This window comes from Neopsephotus bourkii, unplaced genomic scaffold (genome assembly GCF_033783945.1).
Source record: "Neopsephotus bourkii isolate Nb327-2 ecotype Australia unplaced genomic scaffold, CSIRO-AGI_Nbou_v1 NB_369, whole genome shotgun sequence".
NCBI classification, from domain to species: Eukaryota; Metazoa; Chordata; class Aves; order Psittaciformes; family Psittacidae; genus Neopsephotus; species Neopsephotus bourkii.
The window spans coordinates 1,256,903-1,273,368 of record NW_026900875.1 but is presented as its reverse complement, the minus strand read 5'-3'; the positions used below and the strand labels follow the sequence as shown (position 1 = coordinate 1,273,368).

At 58.2% G+C, this 16,466-nt stretch overlaps 2 protein-coding genes across 4 annotated transcripts; one reads left to right on the top strand and one right to left on the bottom strand.

Annotated features, from left to right (window-relative positions):
- Positions 1 to 4,720: 4,720 nt before the first annotated feature.
- On the bottom strand, positions 4,721 to 11,393 carry LOC133209896 (mucin-2-like). Of its 3 annotated transcripts, none has more exons than XM_061348812.1 (5): positions 11,111 to 11,393; positions 6,255 to 6,653; positions 5,953 to 6,069; positions 5,551 to 5,636; positions 4,725 to 5,319 (listed from the first exon to the last, which is right to left on the bottom strand). In XM_061348812.1, the coding sequence occupies exons 1-5, from the start codon at positions 11,175 to 11,177 to the stop codon at positions 5,245 to 5,247; spliced, it is 744 nt and encodes a 247-aa protein (XP_061204796.1). In that variant the 5' UTR covers positions 11,178 to 11,393; the 3' UTR covers positions 4,725 to 5,244. The 3 variants fall into 3 exon arrangements, with proteins under 3 accessions (XP_061204797.1, XP_061204796.1, XP_061204795.1); XM_061348811.1 differs by lacking the exon at positions 11,111 to 11,393 and adding an exon at positions 7,795 to 8,405 and having other exon boundaries at positions 4,726 to 5,319; XM_061348813.1 differs by lacking the exons at positions 5,953 to 6,069; positions 11,111 to 11,393 and adding an exon at positions 7,795 to 8,415 and having other exon boundaries at positions 4,721 to 5,319.
- Positions 11,394 to 11,428: 35 nt separating this feature from the next.
- LOC133209895 (deoxyribodipyrimidine photo-lyase-like) lies at positions 11,429 to 15,154 on the top strand. The gene is made up of 10 exons (XM_061348810.1): positions 11,429 to 11,552; positions 11,642 to 11,927; positions 12,124 to 12,269; positions 12,414 to 12,596; positions 12,778 to 12,936; positions 13,248 to 13,446; positions 13,536 to 13,688; positions 13,974 to 14,095; positions 14,196 to 14,355; positions 14,523 to 15,154. The coding sequence occupies exons 2-10, from the start codon at positions 11,693 to 11,695 to the stop codon at positions 14,675 to 14,677; spliced, it is 1,512 nt and encodes a 503-aa protein (XP_061204794.1). The 5' UTR covers positions 11,429 to 11,552; positions 11,642 to 11,692; the 3' UTR covers positions 14,678 to 15,154.
- The last annotated feature ends 1,312 nt before the right edge of the window (positions 15,155 to 16,466 follow it).

Sequence of the window (16,466 nt, the reverse complement as noted above, 5' to 3'; positions counted from 1 at the left end):
CTTCAGCCGGAGGAGCTCAGCAGCTTCCCTCCCCATCTTGGAGGAAACAAAGCTCATCAGTCAAGTCCCCCAGGTTAGCTGGGCAAGCTCTACCCCAGTAAATCCATGTTTTATCTTAATTCTTTCATGCAGAGCAGGAAACGCCACCTACCCCACACCACCCCGTCGTGGGAAGCATGTGTGAGAGGGGTCCCAGCATCGAGCACGGAGTTTCCTCTTTCTCAGGACGTGGGAGGGATGGGAGTGCCCCTGGAGCCCTGCTGGCTTCCCTGGGATCCCTTGCTGGAGGGGCTGTATGTAGGCTCCAGGGCTGGGCTCTCACCTCTCCCATGGGTCCATGCCTGCAGCCAGCCCCTCAGGGTGATGCCTGCTCCATAAAACACTTTTCCTAGCTCTTTGGCTGCAATGTATTGTGAGGACTTGGTCATAAGAGGAGTTTCCAGCGCAATCAGGAGAGAAAAGTATCTCACAAGTGTACCTGCTATGCCCTGCAAGGGCTCATACAGGACATGCATTAGCATTAAAATATAGGACATACCGTGCAGAATCCATATGCAGCATCCCACGAAGGCAGAAAGTGGCCATCCCCTGGTCTGCATGCCTCAGGCCTTCACGCAGGCAGAGCACTGGGAAGCTCAAAGGGAGGTGAGAGCAGCTCCGTCCGTCCGTCTGTCTGTCTGTCTGTCTGTCCGCCCCTCCCTGCTTCCCTGCCTCTCCTGCAGAGCTGGAGTCCCGCAGGTGCAACCCTGCTCCTGCTCCCTCCCATTTATAGGGATGGCAGAAGGAGGCAGGTTGCAGCCGCTGTCCCCTCCCGCCCCCAGTGCTTTCCCTCCAATGCTCCTGTCATCATGCCCTTCCTGCTGAGCTGCCCCCCTTCCCAAAAGCTGGATGTTCAAGTGGTGCGTGGGTTGGGGGTTAGCCTACAGGAACCCAGTCTCCCAGGGACCTGGGCACAGTCCAGTGCAGCTCTCTGGGCCACCAGCACCAGCTGGAGAAGCTGAGCCCAGAGCAGTGCATGACACTGCCCACAGTGGTATCCAGACACTCCAGAGGCCCCACAAGACCTGCTCCCCATGCAGGGGAGAGGGACATGGAGCAGTGGGTTGTGGTGGTGGGGGGGCAATGCCAGGTGGTGTCACCGTGCCTGTGAGGACACCATAGACATTGAAACCAGCAGCTGAGCCATGTTTCCCCTTGGCTCAAGGCTTCCCCCAGAGCAGAGGCAGGTTATAAAGCAGAGAGAGGTAGGGCTGGGAACAGGCCCTGGGATGTCAGCCGAGCTCTCCAGCACTCAGCTATAACTGAGAGCACTGGGGATTCCCATCCAGAGCCCAGCACGCCCCATCAGGGTTTTAAACCTGCACCTCAGCAAGGGCACAGCGGTATGGGGTGCTGGGATGGGGTGAATGGGCCAGGGAAACTCTTCTGCAAGGTGGGACCAGCCTCCCCCGAGGTCTGAAGCAGGAAAAGGTGCAGCCCAGGATCCCCTCCCCTGCTATGGGGATCCCCTGGGTCACTTCCCCCCTATGTCTCCCCTTCCCCTGGAGAAGCAATTCCCAGCTCCCCCCCTTGAAAGCTGCTGCCAGCTCCCCCACTAAGAGCATTATGCAAACTCCCACCACTGCTACATGGTTTTGTAATCAATTAAACGCTTTTTAACCAGAACTGCCCCCAGGCAACTCCTGCAAAGTGCTATTAGGGGTGTTAGGCAGTACACAGTGTCCCACCCCTCCACCAGGCATGTGGCAATGGCAGGGCACACGGGGCGACATCCCGACCCCAGCTAGGCAGCGCCGATGGGGGAAGTCCAGGGGAGGCCAAGTCACGGCTGATGGATCTCCATCCTGTAGACCCACGCATTACCCCCGGCACTGGGAACAGGGCATAGGTGGTAAATAAGGGGGGAGCACCACTTGCCCGGAACCGAGAACACCGGCACAGGAACGAAGCCAGCGGGAGGACGGTGCACTGGGTGCCCCTCAACGAGCACTGCAGATCACTGTGACTGCCCAGGCAGGGACCACCCCAGCAGCTGCCACACCTGGGCTGATGGAGGATTAGAGAGATGCAAACCCACAGTGGGAGAGTCATTGCTGGCTGTGCTGACAATGCCGTATCGCTCTGGAAAGCCACCCTGATGGGGAATATGTGCTGACACTGGAGAGAGTTGCTCCAGGTGGTTTGAGGTGTAAAACATGGTGGGAACCACAAGGGTTGTTGCAAATGCACTGCTTAGCATAGGGGAAAACAACTCAGATGAAGCAAGGTGCTTCCAGCACACCTCAGCCTCAGCCCTCCTGCAAGCTCCTGCCCATGTTGTGATGGGACTGGCACTATCCAGAGACCCTCATGCTTACACCTCCTGCCCAAATATCCCAGTTCCCTGATGCTCCTCCAGCAGTCACGGGGGTGACAAACCAAACTTGTCCTTCTGCTCTGGCATCGGAACACACTCCCAAGAAGGCCTGCAGCCACTCTGGGTCGTCCCTCATCTCAAGGATGGTGTCTTGTTCCCACCCTGGGAAAGGGCTTTTCATTGATCCTTCTGCTACACCTGAAACCAAGGTCCCAGCAAGCTGCTGGCTCCTGGAAGGATAAGCGGCACCTGCAGTTATCAAGCACCATAGCATTATCTGTGCATCAGAGCCCCTCAGGAGTCCACATCCAGGGGGCAAAACCATGAATCCCAGCATCCATGGGTTCTGCACCATCCAGCATGGCACAGCATGGCATGGCCCAGCACAGTGTCTTATCAGCCTTCCCGGAATTAATGGGCTGGTTGTTCCAGCCCTGCGGAGATGCTGGCATCTCCTACCAGCACTGGTCCTGCTTCCTATCAAGGGCATTTGGAGAGGGGTCAGGGGTCGGGGGGGGGGACCAGGTTATCCATCAACTCCATAGGTTCTGCATGATTTGGCATCCTACGGAGACAGGCTATAGCCTCCGGCACGGGTGAAGGGGAGGGGGACACTGGAAGGGACACTTGAGTCACAAGGGAGTTGAGACACATGCCCCATGATGCTGCTGGGTGTTGGCAGCAGGTTATAGCGAACAGCCTGAGAAACGATTTATGGGCTCAGAAAGGAATGGGACTTGGATCCAACCTCCCAAGCCCATCTGGACAGGGATCCATGACAGGCAAGCAGCCATGGTAAAAGTGGCAGCCACAATCCTCAAGGATGGCAGGCATGGAGAGCATGGGCAGCGTCAGGAGCTTGTCAGAGCTCAGCATCCCCAACGCCCAGGCAGGGCCCACCATACCAAAGGGAGCAATGTTCCCCCACCATGCCCCACTTCTTCCTCCCGGGCTGGGGTCCAGAGGTGCTCAGTGGGACCAGAGCATCTCTTCCTCCCGCCACGCCCCAACCATGACAACGGAAGGCATCCGTGCTGGCAGGGGACAGTGAGTGCCCTGGTCACCTTTTCATCCCAGCACTTCAGGACCTTTTCCTCCCTTTGTGACGCAGTTTGGCTCCACTACCCCGGCCTTGGCCCCTGGCCATGTCCTGGGGTCTGAAGTTATGGACTCAACAGCCGGAGAAAGCAGCCCAATGGGACGCGGTGTGGGAGGACTCTTGGCCCAGCTCCACGGCGTAGGCAGAGCATAAGGTTTTCTTTCCCAGCACCCCACCAGCCATTCAATGCGGGGACCCCTTCCGGCAGGCTTTGCCCTGCACCCCAGCTCCCTGACCAGGTGCTAAGGACCTTTCTTGGTGCCAACAGCTACAAGTCCCTCAGAGCCAGGCAGCATCCTACAGAGCAGAGGGGCAACACTGGAATGCAAGGGACATTCCAAACGGCAGCATCCTGAAAAGCTGCCTGGGCTCAGCCTCCCTCCCCAGCCCAGTCTCTCCCAGGCCTGCAAAATGGCAGACAGATGGGTGATACCAGCGTGCCTCTCCCCATTCTGTCCCCATGCAGCCCTGGAACAATATATCCCCAGGTTTAACATCCCAGAGCCCCATGTGCCCCCTCCCAGCCTTCCCCACACTGGGGTGGCACGGGCTGCCAGCAAGGAGCAGAGATCAGCCGAAAACAACCCCTGAGAAGCAACACGGCTATTTTGTTAATTATTTCAGTTTTCAATCTCCCGGCGAGGTGACTTGTTTAGGCTAATAATTGCTTCAGTTGGATTTTATCTGGCTAATTAATCAGTTAATAAATGACTTTGCTGCAGGGGGATAGATGTTGCCGCCGTCTCCTTAGCTGGGCACTGGAAAAAAACAGGGAAGGAGCACAGCCCACGGGATTTCCACAGCCGCATGGTGCACACGGGTGGCATGGGGCAGAGAACACCCAAGCAGGGACCCCCAGCCTGTCAGCGTACTGAGCCGTCCTCGGAGTGTTTGCAGCAGCCCCTGCCAGCGGGAGCAGCCCTCAGCTCATCCCTCTGCTGTGAAGCTTCTGGGACACAGTTTTCCTTGCTGGTACCTCTGCTAGATGGAGAAGCTGAAAACTGGGGAAGGCAGCTTGGAAAAAAAAGAAGTCGTCATCTTTGTCACAGAAAACATGGGATTTCCCTTTACTTCCCAGCCTGGTTAGCATGGGTGTGCTCCTGTCAGCAATACCACAGATGAGCTGGGGATTGCTGCTGTGCCAGGCTCTGGCTTCACTTGCCCACTGCACTGCAGGGCTCAGGAGCTCACTGGCCATGGGGCAGGGCTCTGATGTGGGACAGGGGCTCTTTACCTCTCCTGCTTCCTTCCCAAGAACCATCTCAAGCTCCACCTTGGCCCGCTCTGGATGTAAACCAGCTATGAAGCATCTCCTGAAAACCTCAGGCACTGCAGCCTCCTGGGTTGCAAATCTTTGGAGACCACCATCACCAAAGCACTGAGTGCCCTGGGTACAGCAGCACTGGGGTTCTAGGTCTCCTTTCTCTCACCCATTGGTCCTCAGGGTGGCTTTCATGGCTGAGCCAGCTCAGTCCCAGCTGTAAAAGCCCATCCCCACAGGGTCCTCTCTTCTTGGTCCCCTGGCAGTGCTGGTAGGGGGAGTCTCATCACAGGAGCCAGGTCTGATGCAGGGTGGTGGGAGGGCTCAGGCTCTGCAGAGAGGCTGAGGGAAGGGGCAGGGGCACCCTAGCCCACAGAGAGGCACTGGGGGTCCTGTGGGGATGGGCAGTGAAGGACGGGGGGTGTCAGGTTCAAGGGGAGCTGTACAGGGCTGCACCGCTGTGAGTTAGGAGCTGGCAGCAGACGGCTTGCCAGCCCACGTGGGTGCTGGCTGGGCGAGGAGCAGCGGTCAGGTCCTCCTCTTCCCTCGCCACTCTAAGGCCAGGCCAGCGCACGGGAACGCTGTCTGTAAGTCCCCGCGGAGCTGTGGGGAAAGGACAACCATCAAACAATGCCAAAGGGATGTCCTACCCCTGCTCCAACCTAAGAGGGGCCTGACCCCAGATAAGGGTCTCCCCTCCATCTGAAACTGCCCCAGGTGACATTCAGTGTAAGACCCAGCCATTCCCTTCCTGCTGACTGTCCAACCTCCTCCCTAGCTGCCTGCACCATGGCTGGCAAATGCAAAGTGGCACCCCCTCCCAGCACACTTCACCTTGGACAACAGCAGCTCCTGCACTGTGGTGTTGCTCAGGTCCAGGGGGATGGTTAGCCGCAGTGACAGAAAGAGATGAGATGCACCTAGGGATGAAAAACATGGCTCTGGTTATAGGCCTTAAATATTGGGCTTTGCCAAAGGATCTGGGGGCCTTTCCCCTGATCCTCTGGCAGAGACACAGAACCTCCTCCCAGGTTAGTCATGTCATGGACACCTTACACTGTCGGGAGAATAACGCTCCACCTGTAGAGCAAACCACTCATTGCACAGAGCACAGAGCTCAGCATTGTACTGAGAGCACCGCAAAAGAACGGGGCTCCAGGACCCCCTGGACTTGCCCCTGGAAGCCTAAAGCCACCAGCACTGAGGATGGTGATGCCCATGGGGCACTGCACTTACTGGTGTTGGATCTGGTGGTGGGGCAGACAGGCAGCATCGTTGGCAGGTCTGCAGAGGTGCTGAGGGCAACCTCTGTGGTCTGGGTTGAGCTGGCAGCAGGGGAAGAGGGCTCCGTGCCTGGGCAAAGTAATGTTAAGTTAGCGCAGGATGCAGAGAGGTGCAGGATGCTCCTACAGCTGGGGACAGACCGAGCCTAAATGGAGCCAGCTCCATGAAGCCACCCAAGTACATGCCCAGCATCCTCTTGGGGATTTGTCCTGACGATGCCCCTTGCTTTCCAGGTACCCCACGGCTGCACCTACCTGTAGCTGTACTGAGGGTCCCAGATACTGTTGATATGCCTGGAGTCGACCCCACAGGTGACTTGGAGTTGCCAGGGGTAGTCCTGGATGTGGGATTGCTGCTGCACGTGTCCCTGCTGGTAAAGGGGATGGCTGTGCTGTCTGCCAGAGTTGTCAAGGGCTCAGCTGAAGCGACTGTTGGTGCTGGTGTGGTGAGAGGAGGCATAGGGGATGGTGAGAAGCTGCTGGTCCCCAGCGATGTGCTGGACCTCTCCAGGGCAGAGGATTCAGAGCTGGAGGGAGGGAGAGTGTCTGCAGTGGTGGGGTCAGTGGTGGGCAGCAGTGCTGAGGTCTCCATAGGTGTCGGGGAGGTAGGGACACTCGTGGACACGGTTGCTGTCACATCTGTGATGGTAGTCGCTGTAAAGAGGTGGGAGAATGAGGTGTACAAGGGCTGCTGGTGAAAGGCTGAGACCACGGCTGTGCTGGGGATAGTGCAGCAGCACCACCACCATGAGCTCTGCAAGCTATGCATGAGCAATGGATCATCAGGAGTTGGATATTCACTGTCCTGCATGTGGATGCCCTGAACAGCAACATGATTATCAGCAAGGCAGGCCATGTAAATCCAAGCCCAACAAAGCAGGAACAAGGCATGGCCGGCGCTGGGCTCAGGACAGAAACTCCTGTAGGCGCCAGCACTGAGACCCGTTCCACCACCTTCACCCACCCCTGGAAGAAGTCAGACAAACCCGTCGGACGGGAAGAGCCGTGCAGGAACTGGTGACCGTGAGACAGGCTGGAACTGCAGCAGCAGCAGTTTACACAAAGCTCCCTGCTGCAGATAGTCAGGAACTGATAGCGCCGGGTGTAAATAATGGCAAGGGGGGAACCAGCCCCACAGAGGAACAAATCCCAGCTTGCAGATTAGGGCAAGTCGTTGGAGACGTGCAGCAACCCATGAAAGCTCTGCCGGGGCGGGGTGGTGGGGGGTGATGAAGGATGCAGGAGGGCCTTCCTCTCTGCCTGCACCAGCTCTGTACTGGGGCAGTGTGCTATCCCTGAGGAAGCACAGGCATTTGTAACCCTTTCCAAAAGGATGCACAAAACAGCCTGGCTGCCCCAGCCTCCGCCAAGGTATGCCTGCAACTTAGTCGCTTTGGGATGCCAGGGTGATTCCACCATGATCCCAGCATAAACCCAATGAGTCTGTGGCTCTGCTTGCATGGGATTGGGGAAACAAGCCATGAGCTTTCAGCCAACCCCACCAAAACTTCCCACAGCCATTCACTCCGTGAGCTGGTGCTGGCGCAAACTGGCTAAATAATAATGTGGAGAAGGGCAGTGTTTCGATCCCAACCCATGCTGGGTATCTGCACTGTAGATCCACATGCTCACATACAAAGGAGGAGCTGTAAGTCCACCTCTGTTTCCCATTTAGCAAACAACACTTGCAGTGTTTCACTCCCTCACCCCACAAGGCACCACACCACCCCAAGGAATGATGCTTCATGCTCACCACCCGCCCCATGGAGACCATTGCATCCCACTCAGCCCTTACCCAGTACGAGGTGCAGCACGGCGAGGCAGACAAGGCTCAGCAGCAGCAGGGGCAGGGGTGACCTGCTTTGCCCAGCCATGTCCGGGTGGGTGGGAGCCGATGGGACCCTGCAGGCACCAGTCCAAGAGCTCCCTATGTCCCCAGCACTGGGGTTTCCTGGTCTCCTTTGCCCAGTAGAGGAGGAGCATTCAGGTGGGCTCTTTCACTCCCTAGGTGTCGGCAGCATTGGGGGGGTTTCCACCCGACACGGATACTCCCAGGGAGCGACGTGATGCCAAGCAGACATCAGCTGCACAGCTGGACCCAGAGGAGCCACGAGCAGCAGGCAGGGCAGGCTGGCAGGGCCACCACTGCAGCCAGGGACCGCGCCGTCCTCGCCTCCCGAGGAGACAGCGACAACAGAAAAAAGCCCAGGGCAGCAGCCAGGCTGCCTGGGACCGTCCCTGTGCTCCACCAGGGGGGTGATGTTCCGTGGTGGCTCCTGACACCAACGCCCCTTGGGAGACAACAGCCTTCTGTGAGCGCGAGGAACTGGCTGAGAAAACAGGAGGCGCTCAGGAAGGGCGTGCTCCAGGCTGACGGTTTGTCCCCTGGGCTGTCTGTACAAGCATCACTTCCCTATGTCACAGCATGTCATGGCTGAAGCGCTTTGCTGATAGCTGGAGTCACTTCCTCCTTCGCAGGGTCACGGACAAGAGCAGTCGGAGGTGCCTGAAGGCACTGGGCCAGGGTACAGGCTCTCCTGGGAGGTACAGGCATGCTGGAGGACTGTCCGGGCACAGCCACCCTACTGCTGTACAGACACTGAGGCATCACTAGGGTGCAGTGGTACAGGCACTCTGCTAGGGTTCTGTCACACTGTGGCCATTAGGCCAGGGTACAAGTACTTGGTCAGGATTCAGTTGCTCTACCTTGGTACAGGGATTCCGGGGACACATGCACAGCTAGGGGCACCGGGGCAGGGTCCAGCCTCCCTGCCAGGTAGAGGTGCATGGAGAGGGGTGTCACCAGGATACAGCTGTAGCCCCGGGGTGAAGATTATACCCTGGGAGAGCCACCGGGATACGATCACACTGCTGGGACACAGGTGCCTACGATAGGGCACTGCCAGTGTACAGCTGTTTAGGGGGAATAGCCGGTGTACAGCCGCATTCCTGGGGTACAGCCGGGATACCGCCCCCCCGCCTAGCAGCTGGCACGCCAGAGCGAGACAGGGGACGCCGCGCCCCCGAAGCCACGCCCCCTTTCGGAGCCACGCCCATTCCCGGCACTTACGCCACGCACGGTCCTCCCACAGGCCACGCCCCTCCCCGCTTTTCCCGCCACTTCCCGCGGTAGGGGGCGGGTGGGCGCTGCCCCCGGGTGCTCCGTAGCTGTACTCACCCGCGGCGGAGCTGGGGGTCTCGGCGGAGGCGCCTGCAGTGGTCCCGGCCAGTTGGGTGGGGGTGCTCCCGGGGCCCCCCCTGCTGGTAACGGCGGTGGCCGTGGTGTCCGACGTGGTCCAATGGGGCTCATCCGAAGTGACTATCGGTGCTGATGCGGTGGGGAAAGAGGCGCTGCCGGTCCCTAGCGATGTGCTGCTAATCAGTGTGGCCACGGCTGGCTCTTGGCGGGTGGTGGTACCAAACGTGGTGTTCTTTTCAGCTCCAAACGATATGACAGCTGATGCCGTACCGGTCCCCACAGACATGACAATGGTCGAATCAGTACCATTGGATGTCATAGCTATGGGAGCTGGTGTCGGGGTGCTGGTGGTGAGACCTAGCCCTGCTTGGGTGGGCTCAGGTAGTACCGAGGTGCCATCGGGAGTGCTGAGGGCTGTGCTACCAGTCACCTGTGGTGTGCTGATGCTGGAGGCTGCTGGGCTGCTCCTCAGAGGCACAGGGCTGGCTGTGAAAGCACCCATGGTGGAGGTGTCAGGGCTGGAGGGAGGGAAGGTGACTGCAGTGACAGTAGGCATGGTGGATCGTGAGAAACTGCTGGTCCTCAGTGATGTGCTGGACCTCTCCAGGGTAGAGATTTTGGGGCTAGAGGGAGAAGTGGCTGCAGTGACAGTAGGCATGGTGTATGGTGAGAAACTGCTGGTCCTCAGTGATGTGCTGGACCTCTCCAGGGTAGAGGATTCAGAGCTGGAGGGAGGGAGAGTAGCTGCAGTGGTGGGGTCAGTGGTGGGCAGCAGTGCTGAGGTATCCATAGGTGTTGGGGAGGTAGGGACACTCGTGGACACGGTTGCTGTCACATCTGTGACGGTAGTCCCTGCAAAGAGGTGGGAGAATGAGGTGTACAAGGGCTGCTGGTGAAAGGCTGAGACCATGGCTGTGCTGGGGATAGTGCAGCAGCACCACCACCATGAGCTCTGCAAGCTATGCATGAGCAATGGATCATCAGGAGTTCGACATTCACTGTCCTGCATGTGGATGCCCTGAACAGCAACATGCTTGTCAGCAAGGCAGGCCATGTAAATCCAAGCCCAACAAAGCAGGAACAAGGCATGGCCGGTGCTGGGCTCAGGACAGAAACTCCTGTAGGCGCCAGCACAGAGACCCGTTCCACCACCTTCACCCACCCCTGGAAGAAGTCAGACAAACCCGTCGGACGGGAAGAGCCGTGCAGGAACTGGTGACCGTGAGACAGGCTGGAACTGCAGCAGCAGCAGTTTACACAAAGCTCCCTGCTGCAGATAGTCAGGAACTGATAGCGCCGGGTGTAAATAATGGCAAGGGGGGAAGCAGCCCCACAGAGGAACAAATCCCAGCTTGCAGCTTAGGGCAAGTCGTTCTCTGTGAGCGGGTGAAGGATGCAGTAGGAGAAGACCTACCCAAGCTTTGTGAGTTTGAGGCGTGCAGGAAGTACAAGCCTCAAGTTTATTCCCTGTGTTAGACTCAACACTGCTCTTGCTTTGTGTCAAGTGCAAACATCACAATGGCATTTGGAGTTTTCCAGGTCCACAACATCCTGGTGATGCTGCCATCCAGGCAGGGCCATTTTATGCTGCTGGGTACGTTGTATCAAAGGCAGTGAGCCCAGCAGTGACCAATGTTCAGAAAGGAAGTCAAACTGTGACCAAAGTCTTCTCTGCCTGGATGGAAACTCACGAGAGGCAAAGAAGTGAAACCAGGCTTGTTGCTTCTGTGTTGCAGAGCACACCCCTTTCATCCACTGGAAAGAGGCTGAGGTATCAGAAAGCAAACAGCACGCACAGTGTTCTACCTGTGTTGGTGAAGCCATGCCGAGGCTGCCACCACCACCCTGGGGAATGATGCTCCCATCTCAGCACCCACCCAATTGATAGCACCACATCCCACTCAGCCCTTACCCAGCGTGAGGTCCAGCACGGCAAGGCTCAACAGCAGCAGGGGCAGCCCTCCTCTCTGCCCAGCCATGTCCAGAGCCACCACCTCCACTCCCTAACTGGGGACAAAGTCCCTGTACCTGAGGATACAGGGCCAGTGAATGGTGCCAGCCGGGGAACTACGCTGCCGAGTGATGTTTGAAGGTGGCCGGAGCCGCTTCCTCATTCCAGCGGGCAGGGAGAGGAGGCACTGGCGGGCACTACCCCCCTTTACCGGGGGTAGGTGCTGCACTGATGTCCCCGGCGCACCCACCGGCGCGCAGCTGCCCCCGTGTGCTGGGAGGGCGGTACCAGATGATGGAGTGCCGCCCCTTATCCCGAATCCCTGCCCATTTCCACGCCTTACCCAACCCGCCCACCCCGCCCCCCGCGTTGTATAACACCCGGAGGACCGCGTGGCTGCCAGGTAAGGACCGGGTAGCAGCATACCCCGGGCTTACGGACCGGGATGGGTAAGGCATCGGGAGCGCAGTACGGTCCCGTTTCCCTTCGCAGCGACCGCGCGGAACCACGCTGCTCTCGCTGCCGGCCCGGGTACTCCTAAGGATGCGGCGCCGGCAACAGAAGCGAAAGGCCTCGGCCCCGGAGGAGGTTCCACGCCTGCCTCGGAGGAGGACGGAGAAAGAGGAGGAGGTGCAGGAAGCCCGGCGGCGGGCGGCCCCCTCCGTGCGAGAGTTCAAGTTCAACAAAAAGCGGGTGCGCCTCATCTCGCAGGGCTCGGATCTGAAGGATGATGGTCGGTGCATCCTCTACTGGATGTGCCGGGACCAGCGGCTGCAAGGTGTGAATCAGCGGATGGAGGAGCCTGGGAAGTGGAGCTCCCATGGGTGGCAAAATCCACAGTCCCTTCCCACAGTAGGCCTTGGAGCTGGTGCCCCTCTGCAGGGGAGACTGGTGGGATTCCTCTTGTGAAACCCCATCTCCATTCCCTCAGTAAAGCATCCTCCCTGACACTGCCCCATGTGCTTCCTCCCCAGATAACTGGGCTTTCCTCTATGCCCAGCGCCTGGCCCTCAAACAGGAGCTGCCTCTGCGTGTCTGCTTCTGCCTGGTGCCCAAATTCCTGGAGGCCACCATCCGCCACTATGGTTTCATGCTAAGGGGTCTGCAAGAAGTGGCCGAGGTATGATTGCTGCAGGGATGTCCATGCTGAGTGGGACAGGGCTCCTGGGGGAGGGGGAGGAAGACTCATCCCTTCAGTGGATGGTCATGGGATGTGGTCTGCAGGGGTGTGAACCATCCTATAGCCTTTTCCCCCTCACTGCAGGAGTGCGCAGAGCTGAACATTGCCTTCCACTTGCTGCGGGGCTATGCCAAGGACGTGCTGCCTGCGTTCGTGGTGGAGCATGGTGTTGGTGGGCTGGTGACGGACTTCAGCCCCCTCCGCCTCCCGTGTCAGTGGGTGCAGGAAGTCAGGGAGCGGCTGCCAGAGGATGTGCCATTTGCACAGGTGGGTGCCTGCACTCTGCGAGGGGAAAACTGGCTGGAGAAATGTGGGAGAAACTTGTCTCCTGCATTCTGTGCCTGCAGAGGTGAGCCGGAGTGACCTGAGCAGGGACTGTGTGTGTGTCATGTCTTTGGGACCATTTGCTTCTCCTGCTCACACCCTCCTCCATGGCTTTGCTTTCCAGGTTGATGCTCACAACATCGTGCCCTGCTGGGTTGCCTCCTCCAAACAGGAGTACAGCGCCTATACCATCCGGAGAAAGATCCAGGCTCAGCTCCCCGAGTTCCTCACGGAGTTCCCCCCTGTTGTTCGTCACCCATATTCCCCCTCCTGCCCAGCAGAGGTACCAGCAGCAGACACTTCCACACTCAAAGCCAGTCCTAGAGGGTTTTACAGCTGCTTTGTGATCTTGGGAGAGGATGGCAGGGAATGGGGACAGTGACCTGCCTGAAGTGTGCAGGTGGTGTGGAGATGGCAGTGCCCTTGGGGAGGTTGGTTCGCATCTCATTCATTCAGGGCAGGTCTAGTTAAGAGGAGGAGGCTGGCATGAGCTTGGGACTTGCTGGCTGGGGGCACCCAGGGGACATAAGGCTCAGGGCAGCCCTGGCTGAAGAGCATCTGTAAATGCACTCATGCTGCTTGGTCACTGCGCAGCCCATTGCTTGGGAGGCCTGTTATTCCAGCTTGGAGGTGGACCGTACAGTGAAGGAGGTGGAGTGGGCAACCCCCGGGACAGCAGCGGGGCTGGCTGTGCTGCAGTCCTTCATCAGAGAGCGACTGAAATACTTCGGCTCCCACCGGAATGACCCCAACAAGGCGGCGCTCAGCAACCTGTCCCCATGGTTCCACTTTGGTGAGTGTCCCAGGCTTTGCGGTCGGCAGCATGGCTGAGCACGGTGGCTGGGACTGGCAGCCTGATTTCCTCCCTCCCCACATCCCCAGGCCAGGTTTCCACCCAGCGAGCCATCCTGGAGGTGCAGAAGCACCAGCACAAGTACAAGGAGTCAGTAGACATGTTTGTGGAGGAGGCCGTGGTGCGGCGAGAGCTGGCTGACAACTTTTGCTACTACAATGAGAACTATGACAGTGTGCAAGGTAGCATTCTGGTTTGGGTGGGCAGCACTGGGGCTGGGCTGGTACCCAATGGCTGGGCTGGTACCCAACTTGGCAAACCGAAGTCTGACTTGGAGAGGGGCCGTGAGGGCACTAATATGCTGCCATTCAGTCCTTCTGGAGGTAGAACAGGAGCTGGTAGATGCCCTTTTCAAGGTTGATGTCCCCCGGGCATAGTGCTTTTCAGTAGCTCAATTCTCCATCTCTTCCTCAGGGCCCTGCAGGAGCAGGGTGCTCATCATTGCTCCTCATCTCTCTTGCTCACAGGTGCCTATCCATGGGCACAAACCACCCTGAAGCTCCATGCCAAAGATGAGAGGCCTTTTCTCTACAAGCTGCAGGAGCTGGAGCAGGGGACCACACATGACCCGCTCTGGAACGCTGCCCAGGTACTGCCCCACATCTCCCCCACAAAATGCTGAGTCTTTTCCTGAGGGACAGAGGTGAGGTGGCATGGACTGACCTGTCCATCTGTCCCTTTCCCCCCAGCTCCAAATGGTCCGGGAGGGCAAGATGCACGGTTTCTTGCGGATGTACTGGGCCAAGAAGATCCTGGAATGGACCCGCTCCCCAGAGGAGGCCCTGCAGTTCGCCATTTACCTCAACGACCGCTACGAGCTGGATGGGAGAGACCCCAACGGCTATGTAGGCAAGCAGCAGGGTGGGGGCACAGTGTGGGGGTTCTTATCTCTGATGGCCAAGGGCTGTGGCAGGGGGAAGGCTCTCTGCAGGCTACCCAGGCCATCCTGCTTTGCACCTGCATCTCGTTGCTCTCTAGCAGGGGCAATGCTGACGCTGTGTCCCCACACGCTGCAGGCTGCCTCTGGTCCATCTGCGGCATACATGACCACGGCTGGGGAGAGCGCGCCGTCTTCGGGAAGATCCGCTACATGAACTACGCCGGCTGCAAGCGCAAGTTCGACGTGGGGCAGTTCGAGCGTCGCTATGGCCCCTGCACAGCCTCCCAGTGACAGGCACAGCAGCCTCCAGACTGCTTGTGCCCCTCTGCACTGGGGGCGGATGTGCCAGTGCCAAGGTATGGGCTCACACCTTATACCGCAGCTGGGGATCACCACGAATGCTGTTGGAGGGCTCACTGTGATGGTGGCAAGCCCCAGGGTTTCACAGGTCTCCCACCCCCTGCTCAAGCTGCTGGAGCCCCATGGGCTCTCCAGGTCCCTCCTGCTGCCACATCCTCAGTGTGCCTCTGCCTGTCCAAAACCTCTTCTACAACCACTGTGCTTGGGCGCAAGCCCAAGTTGCTGTTGCTGCTGCTAGTCACAGCTTAGCTTTAGGCTGAGCAGGGCTTTTCTGGGGAAAAGCTCTTAGAAAGCTGCTCCTCCTGGTGTGCTGCAAGGCAGGGAAGCCTTGTTTTGCTCCATGGGGAGCTAGCGCTGTGCTTGCACAAGCATCCATCAAGTTGATTTAAAGTTTACAGTTTGTATCTATCTATATATCTCCTGTGTCTGTGGTGTTTATGTCATGATGCACAACGCTGCTGCAAGCGACAGAGATCCAACAAGCATGAGACAGCCAAGGCCATGCCCTTGGGCCCCAATGCCAGCAGCAAAGGCAGACCCAGGGAGAGACAGACATACAGGGAGCCCCTTACTCAGTGTTCTGTACCTCCTGCCCTGAGTCCAGTGGGCAGTTTGCAAGGGGAGGCCACAAACCACACGGATTACACCCAGTGACACAACCAGTTGCACAAGTTGTGCCCCCAATGCCCTCTGCCCACTCCTCCCTACCCCAGGGGCCAACAGGCACTGCAGGACTGACCCCAAGAGCAATACACACTGCTACAACAGCTGAAATGATGCTACGACACAACCAGGCCCATCATTAACTCAGTTTATTAGGGATGGCATTTTCGTTGCCTCTCTGTGCAACAGTCCCATGGGGAGGGCTCCAGGTAATGGCCAGAGCGTTCCCTTGCTCTCTTACAAAGAGCTCACTGCCTAGGCCACTTCCAGTATTCCTTGTAGTGGTGAGTGCTGGGCATAATCCTGCCCTGGAGCCCTCCATCGAGTTTGCAAGTCCCATTGCTTCCAAAGTCCACGGTGGAGGGTGGAAACCACAGATAATCCAAAATCCCTTCCCTTTTCTTTAAATGTACTCAGTGCTTCTAGAAGGGGACACAGGCAGCCTCTCAGCTGCTGTCCCATGACATTAAAGTGCTTCAAACAGAACAGGGTGGATGAAGGTGTGCTGCTGAGCCAGCTCCAGGGAAGGGGGTGCCAACTCTGGGCAGCAGTGTGAGGGCTTGGCTTGCTGTTGAGGACAGACAAGACAGAGGTGGACCAGCATCTGGCAGCCCCATGGCTTGCAGAGACAGACAGTGAGCAGGACAGCAGTGGCTCCCCTGGCAAGAAAGAGCAGAAGCAAGACAGGAGGCAGCAAACACTCCAGGGAGTGGTGAGCTGATCCCCCTTTCCTGGCTAGACCTGGCTTTGCCAGGATGCTGCGAGGCAGGGAGACATGCTGCTGTGCAGCAACGCTCGCAGCCACCCTCCTTCACCGAGTCCTGCATCCACTTCTCCTGGTCTCAGCCTCTGCAGGGATAGCCCATGAGGGGTCACACCCCAGCCTCAAGCCAGTGCTTGCGCTGCAAAAGCCATTGCCTCTAGATGCCTTCTGCCGGCGTACTGCTCCGCAGTTCTTCAACACCCTTCTTGCACATACACAGGCCACACCATCCTTCTGAACACACCATATCCTACCCACGCCAAGGTGATGCTGGACATTCGCCTGTGCCACGTA